Source organism: Cryptomeria japonica, chromosome 10 (assembly GCF_030272615.1).
Source record: "Cryptomeria japonica chromosome 10, Sugi_1.0, whole genome shotgun sequence".
NCBI lineage: Eukaryota > Viridiplantae > Streptophyta > Pinopsida > Cupressales > Cupressaceae > Cryptomeria > Cryptomeria japonica.
In genome coordinates this window covers 330,593,849-330,613,438 of record NC_081414.1, presented here as the reverse complement: position 1 = coordinate 330,613,438, position 19,590 = coordinate 330,593,849, and the positions used below count along the sequence as shown (strand labels likewise).

The window sequence follows — 19,590 nt, the reverse complement described above, 5'->3', positions numbered from 1 at the left end:
AAGGGTGTTGTTCTTCTAATATTGGCGTTGTGCCAAACCACTGATTCCTCCATATTGAGGACCCTTGTAGTAGCCTCTTGAAGAGTGCCTGGACTAAAAGCTCTAATCAGCCCCTTAAGGGGTTTGGCTAGTCCTTCCACAAAGAGCACAACCAGCCTCTTATCTGATACATCAGGCACCATCACAGAAAGTTGTTGAAACTCCATCACATAATCCTCCACCTTGCCTTCCTGTTTCAATTGTTCTAATTCCCTAAAATAGATTTCAGGATCTTTCCTATCAAACCTTTTTGTTAATCGCTGACCAAACTCTTCCATGGTCATTATGCAATCATGCCCTTGAGTTATTATACCATGGTACCACCATTTGTGTGCTATACCTTCCAAATGTAGAGTAGCGAACTTGAGAGCTTCTTCCTCAAGTATGGGGTTCAGCGAGAAATAAGTGTCAAGTTTTTGCAACCATGACCTCACTGATGTTTCATTTGTTCCATCAAAATTACGGATAGTAATCTTCCCTAAGCAGTACTGGATACCCTTCCTATCCTCGTACCCCTTCCTCTTGGGGCCACCTCTCGATTTGAGGCCACAATATTCTGTGAATGTCATATCAATCCTAATGGCTTCACTCAGAGAATGATATTCCACATGGAGACTGTCTATTTCACTGATTTGATCCAACTGATCTGCATTAGTATCCTCATTTGTCAGGAACTTAGCTCTAAAAGATTTAGTGTGGGTTGGGGTTTTCCCACCATTTGAAGCCATCTTTTCTCCCACAGAACAGCTACTTTCTCCCTTATCATTAACTGATTTGTTATTAGTCAGTATTGCTTAAGATCTTTTTATAACTGAGCTACTTCCTTCAGTGTCTCAGTTACACTGGCCTACATTTCTTCAGACCTCTTGAAGAAAGCTCTGGCTTCTTCATCAGTATCCCCCATTGCCAATTCTTTTCTCTTCTCTCTCCGCAGATACCTCTGCGCTCGATCGCTCATTCAACAATCAACAATTTCCAAAGGCTTGTAGGATTCAAAGCTCTGATACCACTGAAAAATGCTAACTCAAAAATAAACAGAATTTTCTCATAAACAGCTAAAATACTTTGCAAAAATAAAATCATTCCAATAGATTCAAACACACAGCTCTCCAATAACTGATGCTAAGAATTTCAGATTGCAAAATAAGGCTTCAGAAAATGATTACAATGCCTTTTCCTTTTCAGATAATGCACTATCAACTGAGACTGAAAATATATATCAATATATATTATGTCCCTTCAAACCAAGGAGACTCCTAAACTGGAACAAACTTACAATAAGGCTGTGCCTTGCGCCCGACCTGCCAGATGTAATGTGAATCGACTAGGCGATGGTTGGCATTTGGAGTCGCCAACCTAAGATGGAGATAATCAGGATGATACCTGATAGAAAAAACAAAGACTTCTTCCAGCCAGTTCCTCAATGGATTTCAATCGACCCTTCACCTTTGAGCTTTATACCTACCTTGTGTTTTAGATACTGAAACCGTTCCTTAGCTTTGCCCTGTCGAAGACAAAGGCAAAGGCGATCTAATCGTCCTTCAGGCAGTCAAATCCAGAACAGCGACTGTTAGACTTCTTCTTCTGACTCACAGCAACTTCAAATTGAGTGTTCCCTGTTAGATGTCAATACAACATTATTAGAAGTGGCTATGTGATGTATTAATGCAATGCTCAACTCAGATTTCTCCAGGTCGGGGTTGTCATCCTACCTGGTTTGGCCATGGGGTTTACATCCCAGTCACTAGTGTTGCACAAAGGCAAAATTAATCCCAAATTAAGCATGTCAACCTTCACACCTAGCATGCCTTATAAAGGCTTATGCGCTGAGTTATGGAGAGCCGACATCAAGTCGGCTAAAAAGAACATTACAAAAAAGACAAAGGAGAAATATTTATTTACTATAATATTTTAAAAATTCTCCCAACCTATAATTTATTTAATAATACCAAAACAGAAATAAAATAATCGGGTGTTATAGAACACCGCATGGAAGGCCACTAGGCCCTTGAAATTGGGATCATGACAAAGAGATATTGCTCAACCACAAGCACTTTGTGATGATCTACACGGTATAAGCTAAGGTGGCACCAAGTCATCATCCAACCACTCAAATTCTTCCAAGTCAGCACATCCAAGTTCGTTGAACCTGATTCATCCAAGAGAGGAGCGAGTGACAAATGGTACTACATTAAATATTGTTTCACACATAGTTGAACTCATAGTTTTAAAACTCGTGGGACTCGCCAAGACTCGCGAGTCCACTGGAGGGCCGAGTCGACTCGCTAAGGACTCGCGAGCCGAGTCCTGGCGAGTGCTTCCTTCCCAAGGACTCGCGAGTTTTTTGAATGGACTCGTGCGAGTCTTTCACTTGGACTCACACCATTCACTGAACACGCCCAGCCACGATTTTAAGTGTTTTTTCTTTTACTTTTTTCACTCATTTGGCATTGTTGCTTGCTGAAAACAAGTTTGTAGGGTTTGAAGGAGGAGAGGAAACAAGATTAAAACAGCCTCATTCTCTTCATCAGAATATATTTCATGTATATATTGGTAGGATGTTTGAGAGTGGTTTCCAATCTCTAGGAGTTATAATGCAAATTCTAGGTTTTAGAAGATCTATTAAATTTTCAGACTTAGTCAAATTTCAGTAATCAGTAGGCTCCTATTAGCATTCTCTTGCTCTCTCTATCTCACTCACTTTATTTGTGTGAGATTTTGCCAAGATCAAGAGGCAATGGAAAGCACAAATAAGAGAGAACAAAATAGATGATAGAAATAAACTATATTCTATCAAGATGAAAAATATGATCAACTGGATCATTAAGCATTCGTTACATACAATGAATACGAGTCTCCTTATATAGGCAAGGCTATATGGATATGTGAGCACACAAACATAACATGTGGCTCAATAAGAAACAAGGGTAGGTAGGAAATAGGTGTGGGAAGGTAGGAGAAACAATGTAATAGTTCACATGAGGTGGATCACCCACTGAATGTGGAGTGTAACAACAAGATCACACCATAAAAGGTGGAAATTCTCCTACACACACTATCCCAATGTGGCACAAACACCCAAGTGTCTCATACCCAAACTATTATGAAATTCATTTCCTAAGTAAACTTAAGTAAGTGTAATAATATCCAAGATGAATAACTATTTACACCAACACCCCCTCTTAAGTGCAACTTAGGGGAATGCACTTAAGTCTACAATGCAACTAAGCAATGCAAGATGGGTCTCGGCTACTAGGCCATGTTAGGTACCTATGTACAAATGAAAACCAATGCAATGAAATCTCTCACAAAGTGGGGAAAGAGAGAAAAACCCAATGGGAAAAAACCCTCCCCCAAAAGAGAGATGAAAACATACAAGAGAACTCTCATAGAAGAATGTGAGGAACAAGACCCCATGTGAGGAAAAAGTCCCCCCCATCTGAGAGAAGAAGAGAAGCTAGGAAGCCTCCCCTCAATGTGGAATCTGCACCAATGATAGAAGCTCGATGTATGAAGAAATTGCTCCAAGAACGTCGAACAACATTCCTCCCCTTAGAAAGAAACAAAACCAAAGGTGTATCCATGAAGTTTCCCCAATCATGAAGGGAAGATGTATAAAAAAAACTCATGATGAAAGGAATCTCTGAAAACTGCTCAAGTGTCCCCATGTCGATGTTGAAAGATACCCCCTCCAAAGGTGGTAAACTGTGCCACACTGCTGAAAAAGGCACTCCAAGATCTAGTGGAGATGGATGTAGAACATGTCTCAAAGACTCACATGTCTCCTCAAAAGATAAAGAGACCTCCTCCAACTGTTGTACATAAGTATCCACAATCATGTCAACCTCGAAAGAATGATCATGTAGAGAATGAACAAGAGGGTCAGAGTGTTCCCTCGCAACAATTGAAGAAGGATCATCTTCATCAAAGAGAAGATGAATGTCATCAATGATGTCTCCCAAATCTGCAATGTACGATTCCATAAATAAACCTGCAATGTCTGTCAAGTAATCATCCCATGAATCTGAAGCTGGAAGACAATGAATATCCTGTTGCACTGAATCACATGAAGGCCAAACTGTCGCACTATCCGCATCATCAGGTGCAATAGGTGATGTGATATCAATATGAGGAGATGGAATACAAGGCTCAAGAATGGGGTCACATGTGAGAATCCCCATGTTCAAGTGTCCAAAGTTCTCCTCAAAAACTAAACCATCACAAGAAGTGTGATCATCATGTGTAGAATCATCAAATGTGAAATCATCATCATCAACAAAATCTGAAAAGGACTATAACCGAGATGCATGATCAACCACCCCAGTCGCAATGATAGCTCTAGTCTCTAAGTCTCTAATGAAAACTGACTCAGGTGTGACTCCACAACTCTCTTAGTTGCGCCATGTGTGATTTGATAGATAGAAAGGAGATTGTTTGTCAAGTGGGGTACACACAACACATCATTGAAGGAGTTATCCCCAATGTCAATAGATCCTTTCCCAATCACATCCATGTATGTATCATTGCCCATCAAAATCTGTGGCATGGTGCAAGACTCAAATGTAGAGAACATAGACTGCGAAGATGCCATATGATGAGAAGCCCTTGAATCTAGGAGCCATCTTTCTAAATCATGACTAATAGTAGCACATAGAGATTTTCCTTTTCTTGTCCCAAAAGAGTGAGTCTTCCCCACTTGTAGAAGCCATGAATTCTTTCCCTTTTCCTTTTGAATGTGAGGAAGTGGAAGTTGATGAATCATCCTTCTTGTAGACATTAGGCAAATCAATGTTATGCTTTCTGATGATATGTGTGAGCTCATCAATCTTCTTAGAATGGCAACGACGCTCCTCATGACCAAACTTTTTACAATAGGCACAAGTAGGTCTCTCCCTCTTTGGTGAGTTATCCCTCTTGGAAGAGGATGAATCTCCTTGTTGTGGAGAAGATGGTGCTTTGTCCTTAGGCTTTGATTGCCATTTCTTCTTGTTTAAGTTGTCCTTTCCTTGATTTCCTTTGTTCCCTTGATTTGCCACTAATGCTTGAGACTTAGAAGTCTTAAGAATGCCCATGCTTATCAACTTAGTTTGTTCCATCACCAACATTTCATTGAAAGCATCAAATGTAGGCATTGTGTAGCTTGAACCTATTGTCATCCTCTGGGTTTGGAAACTAGAAACAAATGTTGCATATTCTTGTGGAAGTTTGCCTATCAAGTTGAATATCAATTGAGTATCCTTCTTATCAATGTCACAATCTTTGAGTTGTGCCCTCAACTCATTTGCCTTAGTGACATAATCTTGTATAGTATCAAAGTTCTTGGGATCTAACATGGTGAAATCACTATCAATTTGATATCCCCTAATCTCATCAACTTGACCATACAAGTCTTGAAACTTTTGCCAAGCATCCTTGATTAAAGTACACTTCTCAATATGAAAAATGAGATCCTTTGATACATACTTTCTTAAGGTACCAATTGCCATGATATTTTTAGTGAGCCAATCCAAGTGACCAACTGGATCAACCTTAGAATCAGCGGGAGCTACAATAGTTCCATCAATGTAATGAGTTAGTCCTTTTTCCATAAGTTTACTCCATGCATCAATTTTCCAAGTAGCATAATTATGAGGAGTTAAGAGAGGAAACTTAGAAGAACCCAAAGTAGCAAAAACGAAGGAACATGAGCACAAAAGCACAAGGGACACCCCCCCAAATTCACTCAATCAAAGTACCCCCCCAAAAAATGATGATTTTGGCACTTTATATGTAGTGCGTGTACAATAGGCCACTTGTAAACAATGGCAAAGTGGACTTCTGATTTCAATTTACAACTTCTCAAAATGAGATCTAAGAGACTTCAACAAATACTGCTAGTGATCTAAACTGAGATCCAAGCAAAATGCAAGTACCAAATATGCCAAAAATGGCCAAATATTGAAAGTACAATTTCTACTTAAAATCATTGCAAACAGATGGTAGATTATGAAAGTAGATGAAAAAATATGCACTTTCAAAAAAAACGGCACCTGAAAAGGAGTCCATATGAGCCCAAATGAAGCCTTCAAAGTTGTAAAAATCGGGATTTCGCGATTTCCGAAAAATCTGCATCCGAAAATCAGAAAAATCCTGCACCACTGTACAGATCGTGAAATTCTACCCCAAAACAAAAAAAATTGCTCGAAAAAACGAGTTCGGATGAGTGAGATATCGCTATTTGAAAATCGCCTGCAAAATTATAATTTCTGGAAAATTTCCGTCGCAGCTTAAAACTTCAAATGCCTCTAGATTTGGCCTCCTAAGTCCAATTTGGATGAAACAAAAGGCAAAACTGACTTTCTTGGACCTCCTCAATCCAATGGTAACCTCAAATTTGACCCATCAAGCTTCAATAAAAACCTGCAATAGAAATATCCAAAATGCAAACCCCAAATAGCATCAAATTTCTCTCAATTAGCAAACCAATGACACTTTAATGGCTCTGATACCATGTGAGATTTTGCCAAGATCAAGAGGCAATGGAAAGCACAAATAAGAGAGAATAAAATAGATGATAGAAATAAACTGTATTCTATCAAGATGAAAAATATGATCAACTGGATCATTAAGCATTCGTTACATACAATGAATATGAGTCTCCTTATATAGGCAAGGCTATATGGATATGTGAGCACACAAACATGACATGTGGCTCAATAAGAAACAAGGGTAGGTAAGAAATAGGTGTGGGAAGGTAGGAGAAACAATATAATAGTTCACATGAGGTGGATCACCCACTGAATGTGGAGTGTAACAACAAGATCACACCATAAAAGGTGGAAATTCTCCTACACACACTATCCCAATGTGACACAAACACTCAAGTGTCTCATACCCAAACTATTATGAAATTCATTTCCTAAGTAAACTTAAGTAAGTGTAATAATATCCAAGATGAATAATTATTTACACCAACAATCTGCCCCGAATTTTAGACCTATCTATCTCCCTATCACTCTTCCTTTATCCCCTCTCTCTACCACTCTCTATCTTACTCTCTCCTCTCTCCCCCAAGATCTAGACCTATCTCTCTACCCCTCTCTCTCTCACCCTCAGACCCCAGTAAGTGGTGCTACCCACAACCTAATTTTGGCGAGCTGGAGAACCCACATCGGACTCCTAGAACTAGACCCTCTAGTTCTATCTCTCCCTTGGTTTTTCACTAGAGCTGGAAAGAGGAAGATGTAGTCTTCTCTCTAATTTGTTCATTGTTTTTTTTTCACATTTGGACATATCATTATATGTAATTTTGTAAACATTTATAATCTTATGCTGCTATTATACATTTTAAAGTTTGAAACTAGGAGTATGAATGATGAAATTTCAAATATTGAGTGTTTGTAGATCATATGACGTGTAATGTTTCAATTATGGCTCTTATGTTCTCTAAATGCATTAATTTCTTTATGTTTTTTTGTAAAACTACGGTTTCTTTTTTTTTGCCGAGTCATTCACGAGTCCGAGTCAAAGTCCAATTTTTTGGTTTGCCGAGTCCATGGCGAGTCTGAGTTTTAAAACTTTGGTTGAACTACTTAGCAAAACCAAAAACTCGCCAAGGCCCGAAAAAAAAGCTCGGCAAAAACTAGGTGAAAACTCAGGAACTTAAAAACTTGCTTAAATTCAATTAGAAAAATGAGGAGATGCATCCAATGAGTCAATAATGAGAAGACAAAAGAAACAAGCCAAGTCTAGATATATTTAATTGATTTAAATGCAATGTGGGTACAAAATCACATCCTCATGAGGAATATTGATGGTTGGAAACAAAATAGTAAATAGCTTTTGTAAAACTAAAAGTAAATACATCAATACAATTACATCTTCCTCTTCCCAGCTCTAGTAAAAACTAGGGGAGAGGTAGAACTAGAGGTCTAGTCCTAGAAGTCAACTGTGGTTGTGCCTCCTCACTCAGTATGACTGGCTCAGGCTGTGGCTTGACCTCCATCCTGGTTGTAGCTTTGCCTCTAGCTTTGTATATAATTAATAATATAAATCTTCTAAGAAAGTTAATTAAGCATAAATTATCTATACTTAGGGTTAGGAACATTAACTTAACCATAGTTTTTGTCCAATTCCTTATTGGAACTCAACCATAAGAAAGGGGGAGCAAGAAGGAACAATAAGGTGTCCAAGAGACCCTCTACCCTAGGCCCAAGAGCGAAGTGAGAGACAAAGCCCCCTTGGCCTCATGGGGCCATGGATCAACTACCATGAGGTGGTCTACCTAGTGAGGTATCCTATCACCGTTCTCATTCATCACTTCCATCCTTATCCTTCTCTTCTGGTTAGAATTCCCTTAATTCAATAATCAACCATGATAGAGTTTGGAAAGATACAATAGGGTGTCTTGAACATCCTTCCCCTCTAAGTCCAAGAGCAGTGGACTCTATCTACACCCACTTGGCCTCATGGGACCATCAATCAATTACCATGAGGTAGCATACCTAGAGGAGGACCTCATCACCGTTCTCCCTCCTTGTACTCCCTTATATTACTATCATGGCAATTTGCTCAATATATATAATTGTCCATCATTGATTGTACCTTATTTCAGACTTAGTATGAATTACGGATACCATTCATAGTTATGTAATTATAAATAAATTCTTATTGTATTGTTTATTACCAAGAATGATTCGCCCAATATAATTGACCACAAGGTATCTGTTGTGACCTTTTCACACATCGCCCCATTGCTAACGGGGACCCCCATCTTTTCTTGCTTCTCGCGTTGGTTAGTTTAGGGTTTTGGCAGCTTAGTGGGCAATTTTGAGTTTCTCGTGCCCAAGCCTCAGAGTTTTGATCATGCCTAGTGTTGTTTAGGGTTTTTTTGAAGTTATAGGATCAAGAACGTAAAATTGAGATTTTTTAATGATCCTAGTTTTGTCTAAGTATAGACCTTTTTGAGCGATGACGCGTTTTTTGAACGTCCACGTCAATGATTTTTAAGTGCTAAGGTGTTTCCAGACCTTTTGGAGTTGTTTTCTCGCTCCTAGGAAGTTATTCAAGTTGATTTCGCACTTTATCCCGATAAGTCTCCTTTTGTTACGCTCAAAATTTTGGCAAATTTGCCTAAGTCCATATGAGTTTTATTGAGTTTTGAAGTTTCCTAGTGATTTTGAGTGGAAAAATCATCATTTTCCAGATGAAAATCCATATTCTAAGGGCTAAAAGGTCAAAATTCCACACTAGAGGTGCTTTTCCCCTCATATTCCTGACTACCCATGATTTTCACCCACTCAAAATCCAGACTTGCCTCATTTTTCCACCACTGTGAATCCATATTAGGGTCAATTTTCCCCTGGATGCATTGAATTTTGGCTTAGTGTTGAGATTTTATCCTAACTACCCTCATTTTTCCACCAGGAGTATGGATGGGATTGCGGATGACGATTGTGATGATTCCACACTTGGGTCGATTTTCCACCAGGACTTTTGTGACAAGATTTTGAGGATTTTTGTGCGGATACTCATTCCTAACTCAAGGCGATTTTCCACTGAGAGAGATTTTGATGTTTTTGAGTCTGGATATTCATCCAGACTAGGGTCAATTTTCCCCTATGGGGATATTTTGATGATTTCAAGTGATTTTTGTTAGGATTTTTAATACTTACTTAGATCGATTTTCCCAATTGGCCATTTTTGGATTTAAATTGGAATATTTTAATAAATGAACCTCTTTTTAATTGTTTTTTTAATGAAAAGCAACGATTATTTAAAATAAAAGAAAAACAATTAATGATTTGCAATAAGCATTTAATGTTTTCAACCTTCTAGAAGCAAATCGGTTTTTTGTCAGGCAAGTATAAGAACAAGTTTTTTTATCCCACATTGCTTGTGTGGTGAAAGTTGATGGTGAAAGCAAGTTCAAAAGGAGATACCCCAGCATTATCTTATTACTAAGTTTGCCAAGTGTATCCATGTAAGGGTGATTTCCTCTCCAGTTGGCGATTTTTGGTAGAATGTCCAAGTGAAGCGATTGATTGAAGACTATCCTCATTGCCATTCTTCTCCATTTTTCCAGCTTAGTGACATGTTTGGTGGCTGCCATTGATACCATAGTGCCATGATTTTTGGAGGTAGCGCCATTTTGGGTGAAGTTGGCGATTTTTGCTAAAGGGCGATTTTGGTGTTTGAGGTTTCCACCTCTAACTTCAGGGATTTTTCCTTGATGCCGCCATTTTAACTTGCTGTTATCAGATTTGAATTCGCAGATTGAAGTGCATGTTGAAGACGTTTTCAGATTTATGTGAGGTGGTGCCATAGTTGGAGAAATACAATTTTGTTTTGCAAGTGTTTTTGTGCCATTGTTGAGTGGATTTCCTTCATGTTTGGTGGCCGCCATTATCCCTACTTGCTGTGATTACTTCGGATCTGAGTTTTAATGCCATTGTTACAGCTTGTGTGACCCCCATTGTTGGCTGTTCATCCATTTTCAGACTTAGATTTTCACTGCCTAGCCAACTCCAACTTAGGCGATTTGCATTTGGGGGCATTTTGGGGGCATTTTCAGTCAATTCTCAGACCATTCAGGGACTGTCACAGGTCTGCTACTTCATTATTGGCTGCTTGTCCTCAGAAAATTAAACTTTTACCAGCCATTCCCGAATTTGATTGGTTCCGTCATCAAGATTGATTTTCATCAAAATTGTGCATATTTGGGTGACTGCAACATGTTTTCAGAGATTAATTTGTATAGTTGCAGGTTGTCTTGAAATTCGCTGGCAGCCATTGTTGACTTCGGAAATTGTCCTTGGACTTAGTTTTGTGTGAAAACACAACCTTTCAAACCTTTTCCTTAGTCATTGTTGATCCGGTATACTCCTTTGCGTTCTAATTTGAACATAATTTCTAAGTATAAGGAGGTATTTTCAGACCTTGGTCTGAAAATTATTGATTTTAATGAACTTAATGAGGTTTTTATACCCTAACCTTGCCAGATTTTGTATTCAATTGTCGAAAACTATCAAGAGTGTGGATTATTTTCCTGATTTCCATACCCAAAATTAGTCTAAATTATTAAGAAGTTAGGAATTTTGTCTAGAATATTATTTACTTTCCTAAGTTCTAACTTCAAGCTTCGTACAGGTGCGATGTCGAAGTCCGGACTCAAGGAAAGGAGAGAACAACAGAAGATACTTGAGATGGGAAAACGTTGGAGGTTTGTCAGTCCACCTTAGCAACCAGCACTGCGAGTGAGGAGCTTGCATTCTATCGATTTGCAACATATAAGAAAAAAGAAAGGTTTGATCCAGATAAGAAAGTTGGAAGGATCAAGGGAGAGAAGTTCATCCACAAAGTAGACATAGAGGATTATTGGGCCAACATGATGGACAAGCATGCAATGAAGAAACGAATGTGGTCTTGAATGTCAATGGATTTCGTGAGGAAGTGTGGACTTTTTCTCATTCCTGACCAAGTGTTAGATGACAAGGATCATACACATCCATAGTATGAAAATGAAATGAAGAGGGCGATCTTATTGCCTAATTGGTTAAAGTCAAAAGAAATAGATTTGAATGTATTGATGAGAGAGGTCTTGAGTTTCTCCCGTGCATGGGTGGATATTCAGATGAATAAGTCAGTTGATATGGGTGTCTCCTTCACTTATGATAAGATGAAACAGGAGGAATCTGCTTCCGAGGATGATCAGAGAACTATCAATGATGTTAGGATTCATGCGGATAAGGAGAGTCAAGCTCCCAAGAGAAGGAAGAACACACCAAGAGAAGTCAAGGCTAGAGGGAAGAAGATTGAAGAGGTCAAGAAGAAGAAACAAAAGACTACTATTTCTTCGCCTATCATTCCTTCACCACCTCTCAGTGTCTCATCAATCAAGGAAGTTGAAATGCCAAAACAGAATAGGGAGTTCGAGCAATGTTCCAACACAATGATACTACCAGACAGCCACAGCGACATCTGCTCCACCTAATGAGGATGATGATCAGCCGAGATCCCCAACTGTCCTTTTGGAGGTTAGTTTGGGGAAGAATGTATATGATTTGACCAGGAATAATCCTGATGATGATGACGATGTTATTTCGGCATTGAGAGAGCTTGATTGAGATATGAGTCTCGATGATGGTATGGAGATGGCCGCTATTCCTGATTGGCTGATGAAGAGTATGGAGAAAAGTAAGAAAATGATAGAGGTACAGCCTATTGAAGACATTGATGACTACTTAGCTAGGAGCAATAAGGAGAAAGAGCCTAAGAGAGCTGAGATTTTGTCACACATAGCTAGAGATGAAACAGGACTGCGGATTGCACAGGTGGTTGTTCTTATTGGAGGTGTGACAGCAGACATTGCTACTCCCATGGATTTCCAGATTACTTCAGTTGCCCTTGGCCGTACTACAAGAGGGCAGGAATTTCAAGGGGTTGGTGATAACCTTAGGGCAATCAGTGCGAGATTGGATAGTGAGATTGAAGAAAAGGAGAAGTACAAAGAAGAGAATATCAGACTTAGAGAGTACATTGCAAGGATAAAGCGTGAGAATCCCACACTTATTTCCCCTATTGCAATTGATCGTGAACTACATTCACACTATGAGGCAGCGAGAGATACACTCTCGAAGGTGGAGAAATGGATTGAAAGTGCAAGAAAACAGGCGGATGATTTCCTTACTCAGTTTGTCCAGGCATATGATAGGACAACAGGGCTTGTGTTTAGAATCCAGTATTTGGAGAGAGTTTGGGAAGAATTCAAACCTATCCAGGAGAAAACTATTCTACGCCTCAGAGCTTTGAAGAAGATTCCCAAGTCCACATTGATTAGAGAGAATATTGTGCACAGTAGAGATAGATATGATTTCCATGGCTGGTATTGTTCATTAGCCATGAAGGAATCAACTTATTATAATGCCCAACTGAGTTGTAGAGAGATGGAAGGATCAATTCATGATATTCCGTTGAGGATCCTTGCCTCAATTGAGGAGTTATTGGGTGTTGATGTTAGTGATGCTAGTGGTTTGCACTTAGCCGAATTAAGAGACAAGATGAAACTTATGTATTTTTGTCAGTCGGACTCTTTGAAGAAAAGTCAGATAGATGATTTGGTCTCTTTGTTGATTCATGTACATAGTTCGCAAAAGCTCATGCCAGATTGGAATAACACTTTGGATGCTTGCTCGAATGCATTGGACGTGATTGATTTACAGCAGTATACCTTACCCAGCATTTCCATGGAGTTAGATTTTGTATTGGCTAGATTCTTGGAGTATGCTAGGAGAGAGAGATGCAGGGAGGAATCTTCTAGAAGATTCCCAAAAGATTCCCTATTCAATGACTAGGTATCTTTCTATTGGGCCATATGTTGGTGGCACCATTTTTTATGTAAACCCTAATTAGGGCAATTCTAGGGTTTTGTTGGCATGATCTTGGCCCTTGATTTAGTTTTAATCTTGGCCATCCATTTTGTATGAAACTCTATATATACCTCATTGTCTCTCATTTGTAAGAGAGAGTTTATGTAGAATTGTTGGTATATGCTGCAGCTATTTGAATATAAATCATTGTTCGACTTGATGGTGATTTTGTCTTTCAAGTGTTGTTTCACATTCATGGTTCTCAATTCCTCCAAGTTAGATTAGAATTTGTTTTCATGTTTATTAAATTGAGTGGAAGATTTGTTGAGTATATTTGTGTGGAATCCTTAATCCATACCACTAGCCTCTTGTCGTTGGTAAATGTGCCTTGTGTGGTCAACTGGAAATTTATGCAAGCTTAACTTCAATTATTGTGCATCCCTTGATATGCATCAACTTGGATGGTGTCAATGTTTGATGGTAATAATCTAAAAAATCAATAAATATACCTTAGGTGATTGCACTAAGCTCGTGTCGAAACCTGTTTGTGAGACCTTGCCTAGTTCGATTCCACTAAATTTGTTTATCATTTCCTACATTCCTAGGCTTAGAATAGATTTCCTAAACCCTATTCCTTTTGCCCATTTTTTTAGTAAGTCTTAAGTCCAGAACTACATTGCCATATCCTAAGTTATCAGCACACCCATCCCCTATCCATGATCTATGAAGTTAATTCGAACATTTGTGTAAGCCCCCAAGTGAAAAAAGCAATTCACATCGACCATTGAGTAACCCACTCGTCAAGACTTGACATGTATAAACCTTGGAATCATTTTAGTTGATCTTACCCTTAGCATCTAAGGTGATTTTGTTCAAGAAAGGGTAAAGTGCTTTGGTATTTTATTCTGAATGTTATGTGCCTAAAACACACATCAACAGTATCGAATAATATTTTTTTGTTTTTGGCATTGTATAATATTAATAGACATTCGATCTGCAATTATATTCTATTATGCTATAACATCATGAATAGGGAAGACTATACCAGATCTGCATTAACTGATAATATGGTTGTAAATGTTGGCTGGTCCTTTATATTTCCAATTTCTCACAGTTTGCCTAATGTAGCAGTCTGTTATATATATATATATATGTCTTGGTGGTCTGCTGTTCTTGATCTCTTCAGTTCCCTGATTACTGAAGAAGCTTCTCCTTTCTCTAAAGGTTGTTATTTATGCTTCTCTTGTGATTCAATAATCTCAGCTGTGTATGCTTCTTCTTTTCCTTTCCTTTATATCTTTCCATGTGAGGAAGAGATCACACCTCTTCATCATGTATGCCCTTTGGCAAGAGACACATCCTTTCTACCATTAGAATCCTTTGAAATAGTGCTACTCTTCATTGTATTTGTCCTTTGAAAGGGACACAACCTTTCATGATCAGATCTGCACTTCTTATTTAAACCAGATCTGCACTTCTTATTCCCAAAATTATCCCACTCTCAAATGAGGTTCTCTTCTCCCTTTTATATCTCATCTTTGAGGGAGTCAACTTTTCATTTTACATCTTTTGACCATTCATTAACTTAATTAAATTTTAATTATATTTAAATATGTACTTTTATATTTTATTCTTTTGTATTTTAATTTTATTAATACTATTTATTATTAAATTCTATTTCAAAGTGGGGACATTACATGGGGGCAAAAAAAAGAAATTTTTTTTATTTTTAAATGTGCTGGGAAAAGGGGGATGGCCGTCCCTAGGACATTTAAGGGACATCACAGGTGTCCCCAATCGTCCAGGGGATTGGGGGGGGCGCCCCCTATGAGAATCACTGCCGTCCCCAAGGTTCTGGGACGTTTCCCACAAATTTTGCAATTTTGGGGACAACAGGGGGACGTCCCCTAGCCATCCCTCCCCAAGTCTCCGAAACGTACCCAGTACGGGGACGGGGGATTTTAGCCCGGGGACGCATCCCTGGGTAATGTAGCTTCTAACTGATCTTATAGAGGAAGTGCCACTTCCATGTTTGGTACCAATGAAATTTGAGAATAACTCTTGGTCAGCAATTGATGGGACACAACTGTTTCTCATTTCCTATTCACTATTGACATGAGACATCAGAAAAATTCTTGATATCTATTTTACCCAAGTAAAGCCTTGTCTAGACATTCACTGTTTTGACCAAGGTTTTGGGGCACATTATGGTCATGTGTTTCGTATTTCACAATCCATGAAAGCTTTTATCATTGTGATAAGAGGACAGCCTCCCATGGACTGGCTATCAAAAACTTAAGTGACTGTCATTTAAAGAATTGCCAACTTCCCAGGGCTACGACTGTTATTAAACACTGCCTTCTCTGCAATAGGCATGCATAGTAGTGTACCCCAACATTTTCCTTTCTAAGGTTCACCATACTGTGTCCTCTTATTCCCTACCATGACAGTCCTAATCTACTCATCCTTGACATCCCTGGTAAACACAGATACCAATGCTTATCTTCTCACCGCTAACTATCTGTTGACAAAGCAAATTAGAAGTGTCTCCATGACTAAGATAGTACAGATGGCCCCAAGCATTTTTGTCAATAGTGAGAACTCTAGATGAATGTCTTTGCCATTAGATAAGCCTCTAAAATATGGCGACATCTCTGCACAAGACCCACCAAATGCAATATACCACTGTGTTCTCAGTTGTGTCTGTAGATAGATTTAGACCTATATAATTTTCTTTTCAAAGATCAACAAGCAAAGAGTTTAAGTTTCCTCTCAGATAGATAGAGCAGGAGGTCCATCATCAACATGTGCTGGATATGACTGTAAAAATGCAACTTCCATCCACAGATCTAGTGTTATGTGCTAATCCATGGAGCTAGATTTGTTGTAGAGGCAGGAGTCTCATCATTTCTTACTAAGAAAACCATTATAATGTTTAGAGACTTCCTCCTCTGCTATCTTTTATTCACGGGAGTTCATTCAAGGCTCATATAAGGTTTGGAAAGCATACAGTTTAACAGGGGTTTAACCTCTTCTCACTGTTTGAAGACGGTCACATATTTTGTACATGTGCCGCCAATCAGACTTGCATTTGTACTGGATGATTTCCCAATAATTCAAATGATGCTACAATAAACTGGGCCTCCTCTTCCATTTTTGCTTCACATTCAGGACCTTTGGTGACATTTGATGCTTGATTGCCAATCTTACACATTTCACTCATACAGAACTAAGTATTTAAAGACACCAAATAACTGAATGCATTAAAGAATACAAACACGTAGCTTCCTCTTTGAGATACATGACAATAACACTGCTCAACACATTAAAGGTCCATAACAGATCAGTGCTAGGTGTCAACACTTGCTGATGCAACCATGTCAGACCTCCATTATCAAGATGGTTGAATGCTAATGACAGATGTAAATGCCCCTAGCTTCTCCCTCTCCTTTCAATGTGCCATATGCATAATCAGACCTCCATTATCAAGATGGTTGAAAGCTTATGACAGATGTAAATACCCCTATCTTCTCCCTCTCCTTTCAATGTGCCATGCCACCTGAGTTTCCTCTGCAACATGCCCTGCACGGCGGCAGCAAGGCAATCTCTATGCCTTGAAAGGAGATAGACTTGTTCAACAAAACCCTAAGAGCTCCTATGAACTTTGACTCTTTTCAAAGTATGACTTCCCTCCGATGGTCATGTGTGGGTCTTGTCAAGATAATAAGGCTTTCTTTTTGGACATCTTAACAACAATAATAAACTTGAAAACATTTTAAACACTAAAGCCTTCCTAAAGCTCACAAACACCATCCATTGACTCACAAAAAGGTCAAAGAAAACTTATTAAGTTTTACCTTGAAGAGGTCCTCGGAGTTTGAGATCAGGACTCACTGAAGAATTTATAGTGACTATTCAAGCCTAGAGGCATAAATAGGCTAACAATTAGCTTTCGAAACAATGCTTCGTTCAGTAAAACTTACGTTGACATTAAAAGCTTAATAAGTCCCAGGTGAATTTGAAGAAATTTACTGAAATCTTGGAACAAGATTTTGAAAAAAGAGTGCAAACTCCAGGTGTCAAAATTTTGAGTAAATTAGAACAAATTTTGCCAACGGATAAGGCTGAAAGAAACTAACATAGATTTTGACAACATCAAAACCAGTTGAAATTCCTGAATGAATTTGATGGGAGACAAGCACCTTTGGTCCTGGCATTCAAGCCAAAGGTTACCCCTACGTAAATTAGAAAAAAGATACTACCAGCAAATAGGACTGGATGTAAGTACTGACAGAAGAGAATATCTCTGAGCTAAAGGATGCCAACAACAAAAGAGGGAGTTTTAACAAATCCGAGAAAGGTAAAAAATGAAAAAGATTTCTAAAGTTGAATGCACTTAGAAATCCAGTGAGAGGGTCGATTATCAACAAGGTCTGCGGTTATGAACTAATATTTCTTTTTTAAGTTAAATATAAATTTAGACTATGCTATTTGTCAGTTGGCTATTTTTTTCAACTCTTAAAAAGCATTTTCACTTCGCAGATGATTTTTATTCGCAATTTCTCTAAAAGCAAGATTTTCCATTTATAGTTCCCGTTTTTGTCAATCTGCGTAACCCTCTCCCAGAACTGAAGAATAACATCCCATTTTTTCCCTTTACAAGTTTGTTCGCTTTTGAAATAAAATGTGTAAAAATTTCGAAGTGACCAGAAAACAACAAACGATACAGGATTGATGAACTTTACTATATCTTTGTAAAAAAACTTTGTTGGTTTATTTTGCATCAACGTTTTGGATCAAGCTTGCTTAAAATCATGGATACCTGGTCGCCACATCGGGTTGGCCTTTGGCCGTGACAATGACACAGGGAAAGCGATTGTAAAAGCGATCCTCAGCAAGTCTCATAAATGCAGCATCCTTCTCCACCAGCAGGATGAAGAGTGCGTCACTCTCCATGTCCCCTACCCGGTCAATATTGGGGGGAATAGCCTTACCGCCCACTCCCATCTTTGTACAGTCAATCCGATCGCCATTATCACTAAAAATCAACCTCCCTACAACAACCCCTTTCTCCGATGCCACAACGTTGAGACTGGACCTGGTACACCCCAGCAAACAGGACACGTCATCAAGAACTGCGTCAGACTGCCCCTGGTCCTGGAAGAGCTTAACGTCGGTGTAGAACAGATCTCGCTTGGTGACATGGATTTGTTTCATGCAGAGCTGATGTACGAGCTGGAGAATTTTGGTGGTAATGGCGGTTTTGCGGACGGACGAGACATTGGCAAACTGTCGGAAGGATGTTTTGTCTTTGAGAACAATGCGGTCAAGCTCAGGGATGTAGAGTTGATTTGTGTTGCTTCTGGAAGGGACGTTGTAGCCAAAGCCGTGACCAGCGAGGATTGAACGCGTGATTTGGAGAACCGTCCTTTCGATCTCCCGCTCTACGGCCTCCCCGCCGAGGTCGATGACCTCGCGGCAGGCGTGGGGGAGGTTCAGGTCAGAGAGGGTTCGAGTCTCTGGGGTTTCTTGCTTGGCTGCGTTGGAGAATTCTTTGATGGAAGCCAGGATGGTGCTGTCGGGCTTCAGACGCTTCTTAAAGGCCAGGGCGGCTTTCGATTGGTTGTCGCGGACAGCGATTGAGTCATCTTCGTCCGCTGCATCTGCGCGGCGCTTCTTCCGGTCCGCCATGGTCTGGATTATTTATTCTGTCCGATGTTTCAAACCCTAGCTCGCAGGGCTTTGGTGAGGTTTTTGAAGCGCTATGAAGCAGTCGGGGAATAGAATTTGACACCACGTAGCAGGCCGTTGTATAAGTAAATGAAAGGATTCGAGATCCCTCTTCCATTCAGAATTTTAAAATGTGAATTTTTCAAAGAATAGATTAGCTAGGATATTTGGTTATTTTTGTTTTGTGAAAAGCTATTCTTTCTGATTTTGTTAGGTTTATAGATTAGAGGCATGTAAGGGATATGCACATATAAAATTACATTATTTAATGTTTAAATAATTTTATAATATAATTTTGAGATATATATAATATTTTTTGAAACATTTGAAAAAACTGTGTTATAGTTTTGTTTATAATTAATTGAAGGAAAGGTTTGTAATATTTTTTACATGCCCCATAAAAAATTATATTATTTATTGTTTAAATAATTTTATAATACAATTTTGAGATATATATAATGTTTTTTGAAACATT

At 38.9% G+C, this 19,590-nt stretch overlaps 1 protein-coding gene across 5 annotated transcripts in view; it reads right to left on the bottom strand.

Moving 5' to 3' along the window:
- The window catches only part of LOC131076127 (DNA topoisomerase 6 subunit A), a 78,659-nt gene extending 59,396 nt beyond the window's left edge, over positions 1–19,263 (bottom strand). For all 5 annotated transcript variants that reach the window (XM_059212108.1, XM_058013185.2, XM_058013186.2 and 2 more), the window contains exon 1: positions 18,208–19,263. In XM_059212108.1, the coding sequence (XP_059068091.1) occupies positions 18,208–19,076 (869 nt within the window). In that variant the 5' untranslated portion in view covers positions 19,077–19,263. The remainder of the gene's footprint in view (positions 1–18,207) is intronic.
- Between the last annotated feature and the right edge of the window lie 327 nt (positions 19,264–19,590).